This window comes from Schistocerca nitens, chromosome 2, assembly GCF_023898315.1.
Source record: "Schistocerca nitens isolate TAMUIC-IGC-003100 chromosome 2, iqSchNite1.1, whole genome shotgun sequence".
NCBI lineage: Eukaryota > Metazoa > Arthropoda > Insecta > Orthoptera > Acrididae > Schistocerca > Schistocerca nitens.
The window spans coordinates 609152134-609176071 of NC_064615.1; the positions used below are offsets into that span (position 1 = coordinate 609152134).

Below are 23938 nucleotides of genomic sequence, written 5' to 3' on the forward strand. Positions count from 1 at the left end.
AGTATCTTTTGCATCCTTTTTGAACACTAAAAAGACTTATGATTTAAGCTGGTTTCAACACTCAGGAAAAGTACAATGAAGGCTCCTACAACTGGCTGTCTTAGTTGCTGGTGAATCTTAGGGATTGTGTGGTCATGGTCCATGAAACATAAATACCATGAAAATGGACATGTATTTTATGTCCCTCTCCAACATCCACCCTCTCAGTTGACAATACTCAGTGGGCTCAGGAGCATCTCTGAAGACACACAAGATAGCTTTAGATAAAATGCTGGGCAGAAAAAATTTCATAAATCAGGACCATATAACTCAGAAGATTCAGAAGCAGCTCAGGAAAAATACCAGCTGTAAGCTTTCCACTACGTGGATAAAATGTATTTGGGAGGTATTCAACCTGGACAAACAATGTCTAGAATACATTGCAAAAAGTTGCCACTTTGCACTGGCAGCTGGGAGCAAGGAGAAGTCAATTCATTATACAATGAGTTATTTGCAGCTGCCTAAGGAGATTCAGTCATTAGTAGGAAATGTACTAGCTCAGTGCTATAAGTGATGGCAAACAACCAGGCCTCAATGACAACAAGAATATAAGAAAGGCATATTGATCTCTCAGAATGCTTCCATGATGGATAAAGGAGACCCAATTGGTAACCTACATGTGAATATCACATAAGCTACGTCCATCTGCCTTCAAAGTATCTAGGTTGAAATTAGGATACTTAAGATCAATTGTGAGACAGATTAAATTAGATTAGATATAATTTTCATTCAAACTGATCCATAGTGGAGATATCTTGTGGGATGTGAAACATGTCAGAAAACAAGAATAGACAATAAATATTTACAAAATAAGAACGGATATGATAATGTACCTTCCACAGATCCCAAATGAAATTCCCCTTGTGGATGTGGAGTTGATCAGCCAGCAGAGAAATATTTAATCCTAATCAAGAATTCAGTGAGCAAACTTATTAATAGGAATTGATACACTACAACAGTTTTACAAGACACTCACAGGATCATGGCCTCAGAGTGGTTTGATGAAAGCCTACTCTTATTCATAAAGTCAGCCACAGGGTAATCACACAACAAGGCATAGCTGACACAAGAGCAAAAGCATTAGTTTTCTAACACAAACAATTTAATTTTTAATTGCCAATTAAATACAAGAAATAATGTCAACTTATGTATTTACCTGTATGGATATTTTTCTCTCGAAGCAGGGTTGGAAGGCTTTTTACATTGCTAAAGGAATTGAAGTGATGAATACCTTGGTGTAGCCCATACATTCCATTCTGATGGCTTGGCTTTCCAGTTAAAATGGCTGAACGGCTGTAAATTAATGATATTATCTAGAGTATATAATATATATAATTATGTATAATATATAATTAATATATAATTAAATTCCATGATAGTTTCCATCAGACAGACTTATTGTTTACCTTGGAGAACAGCTGCTTACAGATGTGTAGGCATTATTGAAAATCAAGCTTTGTTTTGCTAAATTGTCCAGATTAGGTGTTTGGCAAATTTTGTTTCGGTATGTTCCCATTTCAAACCCAGCATCATCACCTGTTGAAAATAGTTTTTAACCCTTTATTAATTAACAGTAGCATGTGATGCCAAGGTAGCATATATTCCTAGTTGTTGCTGTGATGCAAGCAACACCTGTAAGATATGTACACATTAATGAAACGGTCATGCTAGGTAATACTGTGTAGTGGACTCTTATTTATTTCTTCACATATTGTGTTCTGTGAATCCCTTTATAAAAAAGGAGAACTCTCGAAAATTTTGAGTGAACCAAAGTGTATAATTAAAACTCAATGTAGTAGAATTAGCAGGCAATAAATTTGATATAATGTGAATAACTACAGTGAATATAATTCTTACTATTACTACTATTTTTTGCTTATTAGAAGCCAAAAACAGTTTTTGTCCACTATTTTGATGACATTGTGGGTCTAAGCGGAAGGTTGGTATCAGTAGGTTTAATATTTCCTTCCTGCTTTTCCAGACCCGTTGTGTGTTTTCCTACTACATTTGATGTCTTCCTACCAATCTTTTTGGGCAATAGCTCACACATTTTCTTACAAAATCTAAGAAATCTATCTACAAGTAAATTTGGTAGAATCATTTCAATACTGGTACTTTGGAGCTGAATATGAAATTATAATGTATGAGCAAAAATGATACTAGGCAACAAGGTGGATGCAGCTGGAAAACTGAGAAAATAGTTGTAGCTTGAAATCTGGTTATGTTTTCTGGTACATTACACTTTCCTATGGAACACAAATGAACCAGTTGCTTGTGAGTGGCTAGCTATCCTAATTTTTGTTTTTGTGTCTCTCCTGGAATTTCCATTATTGATATAATAACATGGTATTATTGACAATTGGGTGAGTATAAAAGATTACATAAGCCATGTTTGGATGACTCAGTGGTAAAGGGCCAGCCCACAAATCCAGAAGCCTTTGGTTTGATGCCCAGTCAATCCTCTTATTTTTACCTAGATTTATAACTTCTTTCACCTCTGGCAATGTTTGACGATTTAAAGAATGCTGAGTTACAACAGAGTTCAGATTCCATGTTAAACTGGAGGTCCCCCTATAACTGACTGGGTAAGTCAGTTCGAAGTTCAGAGGAATTTGTCAACCTTGACAGGGAGGACAGCATCAGAAGTGCAAGTATTTATATCAAGAATGTATGAGAAGATCATTACTATTCAAGCCACCTAAATGACTTACAATGTAATGCACACAGTTCTGTGAGACTGTTTTGAGTACCAAGAGTAATTTCATAGCATTGTTGTAAATGATTGTGAACATAAGAGATCTTGCAGATGTGCAAGTGACTGATGCATAATAGTGAGTTGACTGTTGATAGAAGCAAATGTAATGGACTGCGTATAGACAGGTGAAAGTATTCTATACTGTTTGGCTATCCTATTAGTCAAACATTATTTGAGTCGCCTGCTATGTTTGTGTCTCACCATAAGCATTTGAATCCAGTGAAACCCTCCCTATTTACATGTGTGTGAAAGCCTGAAATCACAGTCACTAACCTACTAAACAATCAGAGCTTTACACATTAGGAAGGGTCCTGCTAAAGAAGGCAGAAATAATCTACTTTGCATAATATCTTAGCCTCTTGTGTCACAGTCTCTGGCAAAAATCAACATAGATGGCACCTCTGAATGAAATATACAGACTCTCTCTCCAAAAGAGAAATTAGACAAAATATGGAGTTAAGCGAGTCCAACAAAAGCTCATCAGAGAAGGCTTTTGCAGGGTGCCAGAAAGTTAGTTGTGGATTCCAAGAACCAATTATCCTTCTCCTACTCTCTATAAGTCAGATTCCCATTTGCTTAAAATATCCAGTAGCACTCAGTATTGCCATCCTATTTTCCTGACAAGAGTTCTCATTGAATGATATTTTATATCACAGACCTTCGTAGCTGCAAACGTCAGACTGCATTCACTCTATCCTCACTACTCATGCTACAACACAAAATTTATTTGCTGTTTATATTTATTTATTTATTTATTAGTCCTTCTTAACTATAAACAGCACACAGATACTGGACCTGACAAATACAATGAAACTGCACACACCCTTTGCATAAGTAATTTCTTAAATTGCTACATAAAGTAAACATCTATCATAATCCACTCAGCTTGTACATTTAAATAACCTACACATGGGTAAAAAAACGAACACAAAGGAGTACTTTACAATCTCATATATCCACTGACTGAGAAGAAGCAATGGCACTGTAAATATGACTGTAAGGATTTTTTAAAATGACTTTATGCCCTGTATCCCTGATGGTTCTATGTTCTCGTGGATTTTGTTAAAAAACTTCAAACTCCTGTTAAAACTGCACTTTTAACATGGTACAATATTTGTGTGAGTTAATTGGAGGTTATTGTTCAGTCTGGTTTGTGAATTTCCCAGTTTCTTTGCAGTCTTTCATCTTTGTCAGTTAAATGTACCTGAAAGAATAAGAGTACTTCTTTGACGTAAATACATGGTAGAGAGAGTATATTAAGCACTGTGAAAAGAGAGTTGTATTGTTTGTTTATTTTACTTCCATTCCTTATTCTAATGGCTCTCTTCTGCATTCTAAAAGTACAGAATATTATATCATAATTTAGGTGGGACTGACTGTAGGGTATAGTAAGTACTCAAAATTATTTCCACACTGGTGCAAGGTTTCGGATCATTTAAGACATATCGACCTCTCCTAAGCTTACCATTAAAATACTCAATATGCATAATCTAATTTTGTACGTCTTGCAGCCATAAACACAGGAATTTTTCAAGTTTCTGAGCTACTTAGTGTTGGTTCATTCTTAATTGAAACAATGGGTTTATATGGATGCCTATTATGGTGAGCACAAAACTCAGTTATTTATTATTAACTGCCAACTTGCTATGTGACACAGTTTACACACTGCTATAACTTCTCGCTATTCTCACCATTATGTAGAACTGTTGTTCATCAACAAATAAGACAGTTCTGTGGTGGTACAATTAATTAGTAAATAAAGACAGTCACTGAAAGAGTGAAAAATATAATATCTTTTGTATTATTGTCTCTGTCTTCCTGCACTTTGTGTTCCTTCCAAGCAGTGGATTCTTTATCTTGTCTCTTGCTTTACGTACCCGCAAAACAGCAAAAATAAATTGTGATATTTCATAGTAGTAAGTATATGCCTTTCCTATGTGATTCAATGTTTCCCACAAGTGGTGACCCCACGGAAAGCTAAGATCATGAGAAGCACATCAGTGTGAATTTACAACGCCAGCTACAACAAACCTCTTCTTGCCAGGACATTTATTGAACTGCCACTATGGAGTTATTACTACTCCTGATTCTCAAGCACTTGCAATCGATGGACATTCACCGGTACTTTTGAGTAATATATAGCCTATGAACATCTTACTGGTTAGCTGTGTTGCACATTCCACATTGCATAACAAAATTGTAATTCTGTCATATATACCACAAATGCCTCACCAGTGGTTCAAAATGCTGGAACTTTTGTCTACTGCCTACAGTGTATATGTTGACGCATTACAGTTTGTTCTCACCATTGGTACCTTGGACACTCAGGCTCTTTTGTAACTGTCTGACATTATTCATGACATGTCCACTGTTGAAAATATGAGCACATAAATGATGAAGTACATTGCCATGTTTGTAAATCAAGAGCCGGCCGTGGTGGCCGAGCGGGTCTAGGCGCTCCAGTCCGGAACCGTGCGACTGCTACGGTCGCAGGTTCGAATCCTGCCTTGGGCATGGATGTGTGTGATGTCCTTAGGTTAGTTAAGTAGTTCTAAGTTCTAGGGGACTGATGACCTCAGATGTTAAGTCCCATAGTGCTCAGAGCCATTTGATCCATTTTTGTAAATCAAGAAACCTACACATTCAATAAGTGACACATAATGAAGTTATCCGTAACACCGGCTACAGAAGCTGATGTTTCAGATGCAACACTATGACACACGTGCTTATATCAACTGCCATTCACGTTTTAAAGTGCTATGAATTCTAATGACATTGATGAATTGCCTTTGCAATTAAATGTTGCTGGTGATGAAATGACAGTTTGGATGTGGCTTCCCTAAACTGTAATGGCATCACTACATTAGTTTCACTGGACACTACTAGAGGTCACCAGTGTCCAGACCAGATCTGAACCCTACAGCAAAAGGTGAGTGCTCTTCTGTAGCAGCTCAGTCAAACGTCATCCAAAACACTGGCTCATGCCTGCTCAGAAGACAATGTCCACTGCAACAAGTGCCATAGAGCCCTTGAAGGTACTTCACATTTGAGTTGGCACCACACACATTTTGACATTCATGCAAGGAAGTGCATTTCTCCTTATGCTTTTGAATGACAACAGGAACCAGGTTTAGTTGTAGCCAGCTGCTAATTCGTGAGGAAGCACCTAACTGTCTACAATCACAAAACTTATATTTGCAATTCTTTGTAATTTTCTAATGCTTTTGCCAACAAATATGACCAACAAACAGCTGTCACCAAATCTGTCAATGGCTCTACCTTCACCTTCGTGAAAACGATAGCAACACGAAATTTTCACGTCTGTCACTTACATGCCACAGACACTCAGGTTGCATCCATGTATCCTGTTGACCCTAAATCAGATGTCAGTGTACAGTCAGCAAATCATTCCAGAATTCCCACATTTGGTAAATAAACCAAGGTTGTGAACTAGGCTTCAGAAATCATTACCAAGGACTTTTCTGATGTCACAGAAACCATTACTGCCATTGATTTCATGGGGAAGATAGATGCAAAAGCAGTAGAGACAGCATGTCAAAAAGAACTCCTATCAGCTACACAAGGGGAAAACAATGCAGGTTACAGAAGCTCCCCTTCTCAAATGCAGAAACAAAGAACAGAGGACAACTATTCAAATTCTACTAAAGACTGTTTTTGTTGTTGTTGTTGTTGTTGTTAAGGTCTTCAGTCCAAAGACTGGTTTGATGCAGCTCTACTCTATTCTTTGCAAGCCTCTTCATCTCTAAATAACTGATGCAACCTACATCCTTCTGAACCTGCTTACTGTATGCATCTCTTTCTCTCCCTTTACAATGTTTACCTCCCACACTTCCCCCCAATACTAAATTGGTAATCCCTCGATGTCTCAGAATGTGGCCTAACAACCGATCCCTTCTTTTGGTCAAGTTGTGCCACAAATTCCTTGCCTCCCCAATTCTATTCAGTACTTCCTCATTAGCTACAACAACAACACTTCTAATCTTCACATTCTGAATGCTTCTATTCTGTTTTTGTCTAAACTGTTTATTGTCCATGTTTCACTTCTATACATGGCATCACTCCATACAAATACTTTCAGAGAAGACTTCCTAACACTTAAATCTATATTTTATGTTAATAAATTTCTCTTCTTCAGAAATGCTTTTCTTGCCATTGCCAGCCTACATTTTATATCCTCTCTACACAGCTACCACCTGTTACTTTGCTGCCCAAATAGTGAAACTCATCTACTTCGTTAAGTGTCTCATTAGCTATTTTAATTCTGTTAGTATCCCCTGATTTAATTCAACTACATTCCATTATCCTTGTTTTGCTTTTGTTGGTGTTCATTTTATTCTTTCTTTTCAAGACACTATCCATTCTGTTCAACTGCTCTGCCAAGTCCTTTGCTCTCTCTGACAGAATTATGATGTCATTGACAAATCTTAAAGGCTTTATTTCTTCTAACTGAAATTTAATTCCTACTCCAAATTTTTCTGTTTTCCTTTAGTACTTCTTCAATTTACAAATTGAATAACATCAGGGAGAGACTTAAACCCTGTCTCACTCCCTTCTCAACCACTGATTTCCTTTCAATCCCTCAACTCTTATAAGTGCCATTTGGCTTCTGTACAAATTGTAAACAGCTTTTTGCTTCCTGTATTTTGCCCCTGCTACCTTCATATTTTCAAAAAGAATATTCCAGTCAACGTTATCAAAAGCTTTCTCTAAGTTTACAAATGCTAAAATGTAGGTTTGTCTCTCCTTAAACTATCTTCTAAGATATGTCATAGGGTCAGCATTGCCTCGTATTTTCCTACATTTCTCTGGAATCCAAACTGATCTCTCCTGAGGTCAGCTTCCACCAGTTTTCTTCTGTAAAGAATTCATGTCAGCCATTTGCAACTATGACTTATTAAACTGACAGCTCAGTAATTTTCACACCTGTCAGCAACTGCTTTCTTTGGAATTGGAATTACTACATTCTACAATGGAAAATCCAGGATGGAGTATAACAATATTATGAAAAGGATAGCTGCTACTCACCATATAGCAGAGATGCTGAGTTGCAGATAGACACAACAAGGCCACACTGTGAGCAGCTGCACATGATGGGAGAGGCTATCAGGTGTCAGGTGGTGGGGGTAAGTAGGAAGCTGGGGTGGGGACGGGGAGGAGTAGCAGGGTAAGGATGGGGGACAGTAAAGTGCTGCCTGTGGGAGCATACAGGGGATGAGGCGGAGAAAGGGTAGGGCACGTAGGTGCGTTAGGTAGGTTAGGCAGAGGGTAGGTGGAAGGGAGGGGGCGGGGGTTAGTGGAAAAGGAGAGAGGTAAAAAGACTGTGGGTGCATTGCTGGAACAGAGGACTGTATAGTGTTGGAATGGGAACAAGGAAGGGGCTAGAGGTAAGGACAAAGGCTAATGAAGGTTGAGGTTAGGAGGATTAAGAAACGTAAGATGTATTGCAAATAGAGTTCCCACCTGTGCAATCAGAAAAGTTGGTGGTGGTGGGAAGGATCCATATGGCACAAGATGTGAAGTAGTCATTATCTAAAGAACAATGTGTTGGGCAGAATGCTCAGCAATGGAATGTCAGCTGTTTCTTGGCCACAGTTTGTTGGTGGCCATTCACGTGGATAGACAGCTTGTTAGTTGTCATGTACATGTAGAACGCAGCATAGTGGTTGCAGCTTAACTTGTGGATCTCATGACTGGTTTCACAGGTAGCCCTGCCTTTGATGGGTTAGGTGATGCTTGTGACTGGACTGATGTAGACAGGGAGGATGTATGGGACAGGTCTTGCATCTAGATCTATTACAGGGATATGGTCCATGAGGCAAGGGGTTAGGAGCAAGAGTTGTGTATGGATGGACAAGGATAGGATAGTGTGTAGGTTCAGTGGGTTGCGGAACATCACTTTGGGAGGGGTGGGAAGGATACTGGGTAGCACATTCCTCATTTCAGGGCATGAAGAAAGGTAGATGAAACGCTGGCGGAGAATGTGATTCAGTTGTTCCCGTCCTGAGTGGTACTGAGTCATTAGGGGAATGCTCCCCTGCGAGCTGGACAATGGGACTTAGGGAGGAGAAGGGTGATGGGTGAGATAAGGCACGGAAGATCTGTTTTTGACAATGCTGGGAGGGTAATTTCAGTTTGTAAAGGCCTCAGTGAGACTGTCGTCGTATTTCAAGAGGGACCACTTACATTTGTAGTAACAAGTGGTCCCTCTCAAAGTACACTGAGGGTCTCATTGACGCTTTCACAGACCAAAATTACACTCCCAACATTGTACAATCTGGCCATGGAGGAGCGTTCCCCTCATGACTCAGTACCAGCCAGGACTTGAGCAACTGAATCACAATCTCCACCAGGATTTTGACTATCTTTCGTTGTGCTCTGAAATGAGGAACGTCCTACCCACTATCCTTCCCACACTCCCACAGTGGTATTCCACTACCCACCGAACCTACACAATATACTTGTCCATTCCTACACAACTACTGCTCCCAACCCCTTGCTTCATGGCTCATATCTCTTTAATAGACCTAGATGCAAAACCTGTCCCATACATCCTCCCACCACCACCTTCTGCAGTCCAGTTACAGGCATCACCTATCCCATCAAAGGCAGGGCTATCTGTGAAACCAGTCATATGATCTGCTGGAACTACTGTGCTGCATTCAACATGGGCATGACAAATAACAAGCTGTCTGTCAGCATGAATGGCCACCAACAAATTGTGGCCAAGACATAGCTGGACCACCCCACTGTTGAGTATGCCACCCAACACAGTGTTCTTCATTTCAATGACTGCTTCACAGCCTGTGCCATCTGGATCCTTCCCACCAACACCAGCTTTTCTGAACTGCACAGGTGGGAACTGTCCCTGAAATATATCCTACATTCCCATAATCCTCCTGGCCTCAACCTTTGTTAGTCTTTGTCCTTACCCTCTAGCTTCTTCCCTGTTCTCATTCCAGCACTACACAGTCCTTTATTCCACCAACACACCCACAGTCTTTTTACCTCTTCCCTTTTCTGCTCCCCCCCCCCCTCCCACCCTCTGTCTAACCACCCAACTGTACCTAGTTGCACTGTATTCTATCCATCCCGTCCCTGTATGCTTCCACAAGCAGCACTTTACTGTCCCCCACCCCTACCTTGCTATCCCTTCCTCCAGCTTCCTCCTTAGCCCTACCAACCAGTTGCTTCTCCCATCACGTGCAGTTGCTCACAGTGGGGCCTCATCAGGCAGAGACTGTAGACTCGTGTGTGTGTGTGTGTGTGTGTGTGTGTGTGTGTGTGTGTGTGTGTGTGTGTTGTGTTGTGTTGTGTGTGTGTGTGTGTGTGTGTGTGTGTGTGTGTGTGTGTATGTGTGTGGTGTATGCCTTGCTGGCTGAAAGCTCATTTTTGACAGTCTTTTTGTTGTACCCATCTGCGACTCAGCATCTCCACTATATGGTGAGTAGAAACTATCCTTTTCATAATTGCTGCATTCTTCTTGAAGTCTGAGGTCATTCCAACTGTCTTATACATATTTAAGAGTTTTCTCATGGCTGGCTGTGCCAAGGCTATCAGTCTACCCCCAGGGCCGTTTTTCATCATAGATCTTTCAGAGCTCTGTCAGATTCTTCTCGCAGTATCATATCTGCCATCTCACCTTAATTTATGTACACTTCCCTTACTATAAGATTACCTTCAAGTTAATCTCCCTTATACAGAACCCCTATATACTCCTTCCACCTTCGGCTTTTCCTTCTTTGCTTAGGACTGGTTTTCCATCTGAGCTCTTGATATTCATACAGTTGCTTCTCTTTTCCCGAGAGGCCTCTTTAATTTTCCTGCAGCCAGTATGTGTCTTTCTCCTAGTGAAATATGCTTTTACATCCTTACATTTGTCCTCTAGCCAATCCTGCTAAGCCATTTTTCTCTTCCTACCAATTCATTTTCCAGATGTTTGTATTCCCTTCACCTGCTGCATTTTTTTTTTTAATTTTCTCCTTTCATCAATTAAATTCAATATCTCTTATGTTATCCAAGGATTGCTAGTAGGCCTTGTCTCTTTGCCTATTTGATCCTCTGCTGCCTTCACTGTTTTTTCTTGTAGAACTATCCATTCATCTTTTACTGTATTCCTTTTCCATGTTCTAGTCAGTTGTTGTTTAGTGATCCTTCTGAGGCTCTCAACAACCTCTAGTTCTTTCAGCGTATACAGGTCTCATCTCCTTAATTTCCTATTTTTTTCCAATTTCTTAAGTTTTAATCTACAGTTCATTGCCAATGAATTGTGGTCAGAGTCCATATCTGCCCATTGGATTATCTTACAATTTAAAATGTGGTTCCTAAATCTCTTTCTAACCATTATATAATCATTCTGAGACCTTCCAGTCTCTCTAGGTCTTTTCCATGTATACAACCTTCTTTTATGATTCTTAAATCTAGTGTTAGCAATGTTTAAATTACACTATGTGCAAAATTATACCAGGTGGCTTCCTCTTTCATTCCTTTCCCCCAATCCATATTCACCTACTAGTTTTCCTTCTCCTATTATCAAATGCAGTCCCCTATCACAGTTAAATTTTCATCTTCTTTAACTATCTGAGTAATTTATTTACCTGTATATTTCTTCAATCTCTTCATCACCTGAGACACTAGTTGGCAAATAAGCTTGTACTACTGTGGTGAATGTGGGCTTGAAAACTATCTTGGCCATGAGAAGGCATTCACTGTGCTGTTCATAGTAACTTACCAGCATTTCTATTTGCTTATTCATTATTAAGCCTACTCCTGCATTACCCTATTGACTTTGTATTTATAATCCTGTATTACCTGACAAGAAGTCCTGTTCCTTCTGCCACCAAACTTCACTAATTCCCACTATATCTAACTTCAACCTATCCATTTCCCTTTTTAGATTTTCTAACCTACCTGTCTGATTAGGGGATCTAACATTCTGCAGTCTGATCTGTAGAATGCTAGTTTTGTTTCTCCTGATCATGACATTCTCCTGAGTAGTCCCCACCTGGAGATCTGAATGGGTGATCATTTTATTCCTGGAATATTTTACCCAAGAGCTGTACAGTAAAGCTGCTTGCCCTCAGGAAAAATTAGGCTGCAGTTCCCCTCGCTTTCAGCTGTTTGCAATACCAGCACAGCAAGGCTGTTTTGGTTGATGTTACAAGCCCATATCAGTCAATCATCCAGACTGTTGCCCCTGCAACTACTAAAAAGCCTGCTGCCCCTCTTCAGAAACCACACATATGTGTGGTCTCTCAACAGATACCCCTCCGCTGTGTTTGCACCTATGGTGCAGCTATTTGTATCACTGAGGCATGCAAGCCACCCCACCAACGGCAGCATCCATGGTTCGTGAACTATAAGACAAAAGTGAAAATACACCACACAAACAGAAGCTCAGGACACATTGATGTGCAGGTATTTGATATAACTGTAAAGTAACAGAGAGACTAAGGGCAGGTACATGCAGCCAGTGCTATCATCCAAGACTCAAGGGAGCATGTGTGAAGGTACAAATTATAATACACCAGACATGTAAATGAAGTGAGGATTCACTCCTCCAATCTAGAAAAAATTCCTCAATAGCATACAGTTAGGTGTTTAGACCATCAAAATCTTTAGGGCAGAGAAATTAACAACTGTAATGACCATGCAATCATCTCATTCTGACATTACTTTAACACTAGACTGCACACAGAAAGGTGATTATCTGGAACCCTTTAGCCCATGGAGCACAAATGTAAGACTAAACCCACTATTAGAAACAAGGGCACAACTGAGTGTAATAAAATGCAGCCAGTTGATAAACCACATTGATCGATAAAACTGACAGCAGGAGGGATGTCAGAGGATGTGCTATGTATGCAAGGGACCAAACCTTTTACATGACCCAGACCCTCCATTTAATTGGACATAAGGTGGCCTTATACTTCAATACATTAATTGGATGAAACTTCTTTATATATCACAGAATTATAGTAAACTACAGCCACAGAAAAATATGGATCAATGTATAGTGTATCTTGGATAATACATAAGTAAAACAGAATTCAGTTGGAACCCGAAAGAAGGGGGAAAAAAGGAATTCCTGAAATAAGATTTCTTGAAATGGAGTTCGATGATGCGGTCCCTGGAAGCCTTGTTCAAAACTGAAGCCATCTACAATCAAATCAAAGAAGTGAGATGCAAAACTCTGTACAAAGGATACAACAAACTCGGAGAAGAATTAGAACAAAAAGAAGAAATCTTGGACATGAAACTCATGCTGGTCAGAAAAAAAATAATGCATTCATTAGAAATAAAAATGGAGTAAAGGGCATTTTGTGAGCAGTACTATATCTTAGGGAATAAAGGAATTCGAGAGGTGTAGCAAATCTACATACTCTGAAGGAATGTCTAATCATGAGAGAAAAATACATCATGAGGTATACTTAATTGACACTCTGATATGGAAAAAAATGGGGCATGCCTCAATGATATCCTAAATATTGCAGAGGCCAAAGTACCTTCATAGCATGTAGTAGTCAAAATTAATGAGAGAGAGCCAGTTAAAGGATGTACATAAAAAGAATGTAAATATGTTGTTCAACACATAATGCAAAAATCAATCATATTCTGAATAAAAGAAGCTCTCTGGGTTAAGTCATATGAATTGAAAAATAAAGGCAATCCATTATAGGATATTGTACAGCTTATCAACTTAGATATATGCCACCAGACAACAAGTGGACATATACAGACTGTGTCAAGAATCAACATTTGCTTTCATTTTGATGTTGGCACAGTGCTGTTTATGTGTCAGGGCTCTGCTGAGAGAAGCTCCCAAGTATTTTGAATACGGAAAGTGCTCCAAGAACATTCCTTTCCAAGCAACATGGAGTCCTCTGGATATATGTCTGTTTCACAGATGAAAGGCACAAACCTGGGTTTTTGTGGTGTTAGACTGAAGTTGGTCCCGCACACAGTATTGTTCAAGTTTCTCTAGTGTTTTAGAAACCCTTGCTTATACCTCATCAAACACACTGCTTTGGATGGCAACAGCTCATTCATCAGCATGAATGAAATTATTTTAGCCATGTTGGATATTGTGAGCTCCATGGCCATTACTGTTTTTTGCTGAATAATGCAACCAGCCACAAATTTGGCTAGTTGCATTATCAGCCAACAACAAATGAAGTTTTTGCTGTCACCAGGTAGTGGTCAGTCATTGTTGTTAATGTTGTTGCTGTTGTGGTCTTCAACCTGAAGACTGGTTTGATGCAGCTCTCCACACTGGTCTACCCTGAGCAAGCCTCTTCATCTCTGCATAACTACTGGAACCTACATCCACCTGAAAGTGCTTACTGTATTCCTCTCTTTGTCTCCTTCTACAATTTTTCCCCTCACACTTCCCCCCATTGCTAAACTGACAATTCTTTGATGCCTCAGGGCATGTCCTACAAAGCGATCACCTCATTTACTCAAAGTTGTGATATTAATTTCCATTTGATTCCTCAATAGTTACTCAATCCATAATCTATCATCTAATCTTCAGAATTCTCCTGTAGCACTGCAATTCAAATACTTCTATTCTCTTCTTGTCTGAATTGTTTATCTTCCCCATTACACTTCCATACAATGCTACACTCCACACAAATAATTTCAGAAAAGACTTCCAAACTCTTTCTTTTTTAAAGGTTAAGAACTAGCTTATTTTCACAAATGTTTTTCTTACTATGACCAGTCTGCATTTTATATCCTCTTTAGTTTATCCATGACCAGTTGTTTTGCTGCCCGATAGCAAAACTCATCTAATACTTTTGTGTGTCATTTCCTAATAATTCCCTCAGCATCACCTGTTTAATTTTACTACATTCCATTACCCTAGTTTTACTTTTGTCAATGTGCATCTTATAACCAGACAAAGTCATTCATGGGTGGACAGCCAGATGTCAGTGCCCAATGGGCACAGTATTTTGGCAGGTGACTACATTGCCATCATCACGTGCACTGATGAACTGACTGCCTGGGAGCTGGTATGGTGCTTCTATCACTTTAGCCCCCACTCTAACCTGTTGCTCTGTCTGCAGTTCGCACCCAGGAGTGGAGGTGCATATAGGATTCCCCTGCCCCCTCCCTCTTACCAACACGCTGCTCTGTTCCTGGACACAAGGATGCATTGACGGTGTCACATGGGCCACAGCAGCCTCTGCACAAAGGAAGGCCTCCAGATGTCAAACATCGAAATTCAGCCGTATATCAGAAATACGACCTCATGATGCTCCCTGCAAGACTATCATCAATCTCGCAGCCAAAAAACTGGATGAAGATGCAGTTGCAGTTCTTGTGAAAGGATTCAGTTTTGTACCAACTCATAAATCCACACCTATCATGGACATCATCAGCACAATAAAACATGCAGCTCCATGACTTCTACCTGAAACAGCTGAAGAATTATGTTGCGAACTCCATTGTCCTCTCACACAAACAAAACTGAACATCTCTACCATGTGGAGGGCAGCCACATATGAACTAAGAGAAGATCCAGATACTGAGGTCTTACCAACCAACAAAGGAAGCACAACTATGGTCCTACCTCACCAGCATTAGACTGACAGATTTGTGGAGCCTGCTATGAGACAGTGCATACCGCAAGATCAAGACTGATCCTATCAAGAGGGTGCATGGAAGACTGTAGCACTTTTCAAACAATATATCTTGCTAGATACAGTAATTAACAAGCTTTGAAAGAAAGCACCAGTTCCACTGAGACATTATGGACTTCCAGAGGTTCAAAAGAAAGGGGTCCCTTTATGCCATATTGTTAGCAGCACATACTCACTCCCCAAATATTTGAAGGACATGCTTAGCCCTTACAACAGGTAATGTCCACGTCATATTCACAAGTCCATGGATTTTGTTAGATGCCTTTACAACTTTAAGCCTATGGATACAGACATCCTTATGAGGTTAGATATTGTCTGTCTTTTCACTAGAATGCCTTCACAAGAATCCTTGCAACTTATTGGGCAAAACATGAGATACAGGCAGTCAACCTTTTTAGGCATGTCTTAAGTCAACATAATTCCTTTTTGAAGGTGTTTACTATGAGCAGATGGAAGCAGTAGCCAAAGGAAGTCCACTTCCACCAGCTGTCATCAACATGTACACAGAACATTTCCAGGAGGAAACCCTGGAATCAGCCCAATGAAAACCTACCTTTTTTTTCAATGAAACCTTCATCATATAGCCTCATGGAAGAATGATTTCCTCATACATCTCAGTTCCATGCAACAGAACATCAGTTTTACCACAGAAGTCGAAGTGGATGGAGTGTTCACCTTTCTGGATGTTCCAGCAATAAGAAGAGAGAATGGCATGTTGGGCCACAATAGATATTATAAAAAGATACAAACCAACCTTTATTTACATACAGACAGCTGCCACCACCTGGTGCAGAAGAATGGGGTGCTGTACACACTGAAACATAAGGCTCGCATCCTCTCTGACAATGAGAGTTTCAATCGTGAACTCAGACATCTGAGAAGAGTGTTCCAGAGGAATGGCTAAATGGAGTGGCAAATTCAGAGAGCTAACCTCGTGAGATGCACCCATTGTGTTATTCCATTTTATGGCGCATTATTCAGAAAGGTATGATGAATTCTCCAGAAACACCAAGTGAAGACAATGTTCCAGCCACCAGCAAAAATATGGATCTGCTTGGTAGTATCTAGGATGACCTCAGACTACAGAAATCTGAGATCTGCCAGATACCTTGAATTGTGGTATGACATATACAGTATACAGAATTTCATTGGCAAGAACACTGATACCACACCTGACTGCAGCAACCTAACATGTCAGTAATCATGAAACATTGCCTAGTACAATTACATGGGACAGATTATGGCCAGACTATGGTTTTGAAACTTATATTGAACTTCTGGGACTGTGTCATTAAAGAATCTACCAAGATTTGTGTAAGGGAAATGCTGATCAGCCATGATGGGGCCTATATCCTTAGTAAGTTCTAGGAACCTGCACTTAATCTGATTAAGAAGAGGATGGAGATATGCCACAAGAAACTGACTTTAGGAGCAGGTGGAGCAACAACAGAGATGCTCCCAGCACATGTCCATGGTTACAAACCGTGGATGAAGTAACATGTTGGTGGGATGAGGAAGGCGGGGGGGGGGGGGGGGGGGAGATGCTGGATGCACCTCCATTACTGGCTGTGGACCACTTCCTTCTTGCCCTCTGCTTTCTTTTCATGTCCTTCAACTCCTATAACTGCACTCTGATTTCTATACAAGCTGTAAATAACCTTTCACCCCCATATTTTATCCCTACTACCTTCAGAATTTCAAAACTGTATTCTAGTCAACATGGTCCAACACTTTCTTTAAATCAACAAATGCTATAAAGCAAGGTTTACCTTTCTCTCACCTATCTTCTGAGATAAGCTATAGGATCAGTATGGTCTCACATGTTCCTACATTTTCCTGTAACCCAAACTGATCTTCCTCAATGTTGGCTTTTCATAGTTTTTCTGTTCTTCTGTAAATAATCTGCATCAGTATTTTCAAGACTGACCTTTTCAACTAATGGTTTGATTACATTCTTCTTAAAGGTATTTTAGTTGTCTCATATATCTCGCACATGAGATTGAATAGTTTTGTCATGGCTGGCTCTCCCAAGAATCTCAATAATTCTGAGGAAATGTCGTCTGCTCCAGGGGCTTTGTTTTGACTTAGGTATTTTCTTGCTCTGTCAGATACTTCTCACAGTATCATATCTACCATCTCATCATCATTTACTTCCTAACTTATAGCCCTTCTTATATATTCCTTCCATTTTTCAGCTTTCCATTCTTTGCTTAGTACTGGTTTGCCACCTGAGTTCTTGATTTTCATACAGCTGCTTCTGTTTTCTCCAAAGATCTCTGATATCTGGCCTCTGCACAGCTAACCCTCTGTTTTGGTTGCAGGTGAAGCCATCTCACCTCTGCAGGATACTTTGTTCATGAAGAGTGGTCATTGGTATAAAAACTAAAATGTGTTGGTGTTAGTATGTTGCCATTAAGTAGACTATTTTTCTGTTGCCATTAACAGTGCCTTCCATCCTTGAATTCTGCAAACTATGTGGTCATTTTGTCATCTTAAGTGTGAAACCTTTTGTTTTAATGTGGATCTTGTGCAGCATGTGTCTGGTGTTAACCCATTCTAGCTGGTAGAGATACCTATGAGTGGCAAACCCACAATGTTGTTATTGTCCATGGCATTCTTAATAAACAGTGTGAAGTTTAACATTTGTGAACATGTATTTTTTCCTGGGCAGAAACCAAGCTTGCCTTTCTGTTACATCATTTACAGCACAGTTTACTGAACTGAGTTTTATACTTTAAGTAAGTTTTTATCAGGGTAGGCAGCACAAGAGTTAAAACACTAGGCTTGCATTCAGAAGAAGTGGGCCTAAATTTTTATTCAGCCAACAAGATCTTCCTGTCCCATCCTTGTCTGGTCTGAGCTTGTGTTCCATGTTATCTTCTTATCAATGGGATATTAAAATTTAATATTTTGTGCTTCTTTCTATCAGCTTTTTGGAGTTGTTGACAAGTAAATTAACCCTTTTTTTTTCATCTTGATACACTACACATATGTCTTGCAGTACTGCCAGGTCTTCTGGCTAGAGTAATAATTGTTATAAATCATATACTAACAAGATGAATAAACTATTTTGTATACTATGGGCAAATTTTCTAACAAGTTAAAATTCTATACCGCAAATGAAACTCATATTCAGACTTTTAACCTACACAGGCAATACCTGTTCGATGTATGTTGCTGAGGGATCACTCATTTCGAAGATTCAGTATTACACTATCGGTACTGCTAGTCTAAATTCGTATCTGCTTGGGGTATTAGTTTAGTGAGATATGCTAACTGCCCCTGCTGAGTTTGTAAATTACGACAAGAGTGATTGTTGTCGAATGCCTTTCAATGCTGGAATATTACTATTTCATGTGGATAATAAGAATAAGGCAGGGGCTACTGCAGATTGGCAATAACTAACTTTGTTCCGTTACACATATGAAGTGTTACTGTTTAGGTCATAAACATGTATTTACATAACAGAAAAAAAATTATATCATCATTCATATCTCGCGGTTGCTTTTCTGCGTGACAAAATAGTAATCTTTGGCGCTCCTAGTTAAACCATCAACTGCGCTAGCAGAACTATGAAAAAATATAAATCATAGAATAATTCAACTGCCATTTGCAAAATAAATTCATCTTCCTTTCTTTTATCACATCTACAGCATTCTATATTTTACTTATGAAACTTGAAACCAAATACGAGAAAGAATTGAAAAAAAAAAAGTTTTTAGATACGGTTCGTCTATGCCCGCAGTTCGTATTTCTTTTTTCTTTTCTTTTTTTTTTTTTTTTTTTCTTAACAGACCGACTAAGAAATGTACATCGAATCACGACACTTGTGATTCTATGAATCTGTAATCTGCTCAGAAATTCGAACCATTTTCCTCATCCTGTTACATATGGCAAATCATTAACAATGTAGTAAATCGACATGCGTATGTCCTTTTAATACCAACCAACAAGTAATAACACATTTCTGTTGCACACAACGTTGTCTGTCAGCACAAACACTATTAAAACAAAGTGAAATATTGTGGGTGAACGTGTGCCAGAATAAACCCACATCTCGCAATTTCACTGAAAGATTGTTTACACTTGACACGTCACATGTACTGTAATGCCAAACTGGCAATAGTGCCAACTACGTTTGTTTACCGCCGCGTGTGCCGGTTATGGTTCGGCGCCAGTTGTTTGAAGAGAAAACAATTGTAAGGAACACATACTTGCAGATTGTAAGGGTTAATTTCAGGAATAAGTAATAGACAACAGAAGAAAAACATGACCTTACATTATTCTTGTACAATACAATGTTGTCTACATTTGTGGAAAGATAAAGTAGCATGAGATGTCATCAGTAGGTGCTCTGTCAGCGGAAAAGTTTATTAACACGCTGGCTAATTTCCCTCAAGTGGCTAGGTCATCGTGTCAGTAGTAACTCGACATAAAACAATAGTATCCAATACAAACCAAGTGTTGATTAAATGTTTTCTTTGTAGGTCAAGAGAAGGCGTCTGCTGCAAAAACATGAGCGGAAGAGATGAAATCCTGTGCTTATTTGACGTGGATGGTACACTTACTGCACCAGTGCAGGTATTACAATTTGATTAATTTCTCGCCTGTCACCATCACATAAATGTGAACTTCAACATTTCTTCTAATATTAGCCCAGAATAACAAATCACTGAATAACATATTATTTCTGTACTTATTTGTCTCAATGGTTACTTACTGAGGACAGGGTTTTATAAAGTACAATTTCGTCATCTTAAAGAAAGAACATTCTCCTTTGTCAAAGTATTTGCAGAGTTGAGACATCTATTTCATAGGTTCATACATTATGTGAGTAAAACTCTTCTAAACATTAGAATTAATTTCCACACACAAGAAGACTACTGTATGCGTATGCAAGTTTTAACCAATGCTTAGAAAAGTGCTGCAGAATGCAGTTAATCAGGATTCACATCAGCAGTTTATGATGTAGCCATCCACTGATCAAATAATTCTAAATGTCTTTTGTGCTTTCAAAGGCTATATATTGGTGGAGTTTCAGGAGGGGATCCAAACTGTGATTAGTGCTTATTACAATGACATGTGAGTAAGGCACTTCAACACTGTCACACGAGAAGTGCTTCTCTGTGATAGGCTGCTCTCTCGTATGACTGCATATACAACAGATCCACTGCATGATCCGAAATTTGAAATGATGAAACATGCTCTTCACATTGTTAAATTTTAACTTGTCTCGATGTTTAAAAGACCACTGCAAAATTTGCTGATCACAATGAGGTCATCCAGACTATGCAAAGGTGATTGTGAGCCATGCTAAACACCTTCTTTTCTTGAGCATATTTGTTAGCTTGTGACTAAGTGGATCAGTTGTATTGCAAAGCAGACTGGCTGTCAAAATAGGCAACAACCATTATTGTAAGTAACTAGGGTCTTTTGGATGGTGCAGTCCCTTAGTACATTTGTAGATGTATGATGCCTAGCCTCCGTAACACATGCACTTACTTGTTTGTATGTTTTAGCTATAGATATCCTTCACACATTCTTGTGTATGCAGTGACTATTATTTTGACTTTGTGGTTGACACATACTTGACTTGTCATGCATTTTTTATGTAATAGTTCGTAAAATTTGTTTAAGAGTTACTGCTACAATGAAGCCTTTTCACAGTACTAATAACATTTATCATGTCAGTTACCCTTCTTGTAGGATAGACTGCAGATTGCAGAGACTGCTGGGGAAAGAGGGGGTGGGGGTGATTGCTCATCTCAGCAGATTGTTTTTAATTCATTATTTATAACTTACAGGAATACAGTCGGTAACAGTATTTCAACAGATGAAAAGCCCCCCTCATTTTCAAGAAACGAAACGTTGTTCGTTAGACCTACATAAGTCTAGTGGAGCTGATGGTTCATCTACTAAGTCATTAGCATATAATTTGAACAGAAATGGCCTATCACACATTCTTTGGCGTTTCCTAAAGTTAACTTTGTGTCATTGGATAATTTTCCATACAGAATAACATGGCATGCTCAACATGTCAAGAAGTTTCAAACAGTGGTAATCTTAGCTAAATATATCACAGAAACATTTTCTTTAGTAGGTGTAAGTTTGGTATAGAGTCAAAAGCTTTTTGAAATTTCACAAACACTTAATTAACCAGCTTGTGTCTATCTATGATTGTCAAGATATATGTGAGAAGCACAAGTTTCACAGGACTAGTGTCTGCAGAATTCTTGCTGGATATCATCAAGATGGTCATTTTATCCCAGGTAGATGAGTATGCTTGAAATGCAAACAGTTGATGTAGTATAGTAGTTCTACGTATCAAGCCTGCGGTTTTTACATGAGGTGGGTGTAACCTGTGTTATTTTTTAATCATTGAGAACAAAAGTGATCTGTGGCAAACTATGGTTAAGAAGAAAGCAAATTGTCTTTCGACTGGACCTTATTGCCTTGTTGAATTTTAGTGATTTTCATTGCTGTTCATCATGACTAGCATTGATTACTACATCAGCCAGTTTTTATTTGAATGACAACAGCCTTTGAATTTCTTATAAACAGTAATGTTTCAAGACTGAATTGATCATGTTGTGTGTTTCAATTAAATGCATAATTCATTTATACCGCTGTAAACCTACAGAAACAGCTGTGAAACAGACCATTTTATGTGTACATGCAATATGCCAAACAGCAGTAAGTTTGGTGACGTCAAAGACAAAGCCCTATTTCAGTACCTGCTGCTACGAGTGATATTTTAAACAGAATTTGCCATAACTCAAATTTTAAACAGAAAATTTTATTACAGCCTTAGAGATGATAGTTCTGTATCCCAATCTTGTTATAACTGATGCATTCTGTACATGCTGACATAAACAAGCAATACATTGTGGTTTATCTGCACATGCTTTGTCTATGTCTGGATTGGCACATATTTATCTAACGGTGGAAATGTATTGTGTTTCACATTCTCTTTGATTGGTCTGCAATTGTGTTCTTCGATAGTAAACTGATTGAAAACAGTTTGGCATCACCTGCATGAGTAGCACAATTTTATTTATTTTTTTAATTTCGTCAAAAACCTGTTTCTCTTTTGACCACAGGAAATTGCTATGTACAGCTATCTCAGTAATGAAACAAAGCATTCTTTGGTTGTGTATACAGTGTTTCCATTTATGATTGGGTCACTTGTATACTGTTCATTCTGTCAACATGACTCAAATCATCATTTCAAGCTTCGACATTGCAGCTACTGTCGCTCTACAACAAGAAGCTTTGTCAGCATAGGAAGTTACCCACTGTATTGGTGTTCACCCTAGTGATGCATTTCGAACATTCGACTAATATCGTGTGACACTGAATATAGAAGATCTGTCTTTTAGTGGTCACCCACAGTCAACTACACCTCCTGCTTCCTGCAGATTAAGGCACTTGGACATCCTGAGGAGAATGCAACAGAACTACGTGTTTTCTTTTTTGGGAGCACAGTTTTGAACATTATAGTAAGCTTCTGTGTGGCCCGTAAGCATGCATTATGGGCAACAATACAAATCTTCCATCACTGTGGTGCGCGAAGAAAATGGACAGGGAACGCCTGGAATTTAAACTGGATTAGTAATATCAGATTTGCTTCATTGATGAGTGCAGGATTTGTTTTATGCTTAATGATTGGTTTAGAAAACTGTAGAAACATACAAGTAACAATGCAAGCCAACAGGTTCAGCAGGGATGTGGTTCAGTCATGTTTTGAGCTGATACCATATACAGATGTTGGACACCCTTCATCAATATCAAGATTAACTTGAATGTTGTACAGTATTGGGACAGGATACTCCAAATTATTGTCCACCCCTACAGCCAACATTTCATTGATGGGTTAATTTTTCAAGATGATAATACATGAGCATAATGCACCAAACTTATGAATACTTTCTGGTAGGAGGTAGTAATCAACCAAATGGAATGACATGTGGCATCTGCTGTCATGAAACCAATTAAGCATGCTAAAACTTGAAGTGTGTTGTCACAGGCACTCTCCTCATGCACTAGATTACCTCAGGAAGACCACTGGTGAAGACAGACAGTTCACTTTGAGGCTATCTATTGGATTCCATGTCCAGTGGGATACAATCATGATGCAAAACAAGCGGTGGAGAACATCATATAGAATTTTACCCAATAGCAGATTTTGATTTCACAGATGAGTTCTTTTTTTTTCTTTTCATATAGGGCTTATTATTTTATTCCCTACTTTTCTTGACTCTAATGTCTCATACATTCACAGAAATGCAGGTAGCACGAAAGTATTTTGGATCAGTGCAGATTCATATATTAACAGTACTCTTATATTTTAATTATCAGCTATAACTTCCTATAGTTAAAAATGAGAAGTTTCTGCACCCATAAATCATGTACAGCTTCCAAAACCATGGACTTTTACTACCACTCTGTAAATGTAACATATTGGATTATGCCTACATCAAAA

At 38.9% G+C, this 23938-nt stretch overlaps 2 protein-coding genes across 4 annotated transcripts in view; one reads left to right on the top strand and one right to left on the bottom strand.

Annotated features, from left to right (window-relative positions):
* Positions 1-19540, bottom strand: part of LOC126236690 (N-sulphoglucosamine sulphohydrolase) — a 107761-nt gene extending 88221 nt beyond the window's left edge. Inside the window, exons 1-3 of the mRNA XM_049946182.1 lie at positions 19404-19540; positions 1446-1575; positions 1196-1332 (exon numbers count right to left, since the gene is read on the bottom strand). Coding sequence (XP_049802139.1) covers positions 1196-1332; positions 1446-1575; positions 19404-19512 — 376 coding nt within the window. The 5' untranslated portion in view covers positions 19513-19540. The remainder of the gene's footprint in view (positions 1-1195; positions 1333-1445; positions 1576-19403) is intronic.
* Positions 19423-23938, top strand: part of LOC126236691 (phosphomannomutase) — a 40884-nt gene continuing 36368 nt past the window's right edge. The window contains exons 1-2 of one of the 3 annotated variants that reach the window (XM_049946183.1): positions 19423-19655; positions 19944-20037. In XM_049946183.1, coding sequence (XP_049802140.1) covers positions 19555-19655; positions 19944-20037 — 195 coding nt within the window. In that variant the 5' untranslated portion in view covers positions 19423-19554. Of the gene's footprint in view, positions 19680-19758; positions 19872-19943; positions 20038-23938 lie in introns of those variants that run through there. The other 2 variants (XM_049946185.1, XM_049946184.1) reach the window with 2 other exon arrangements.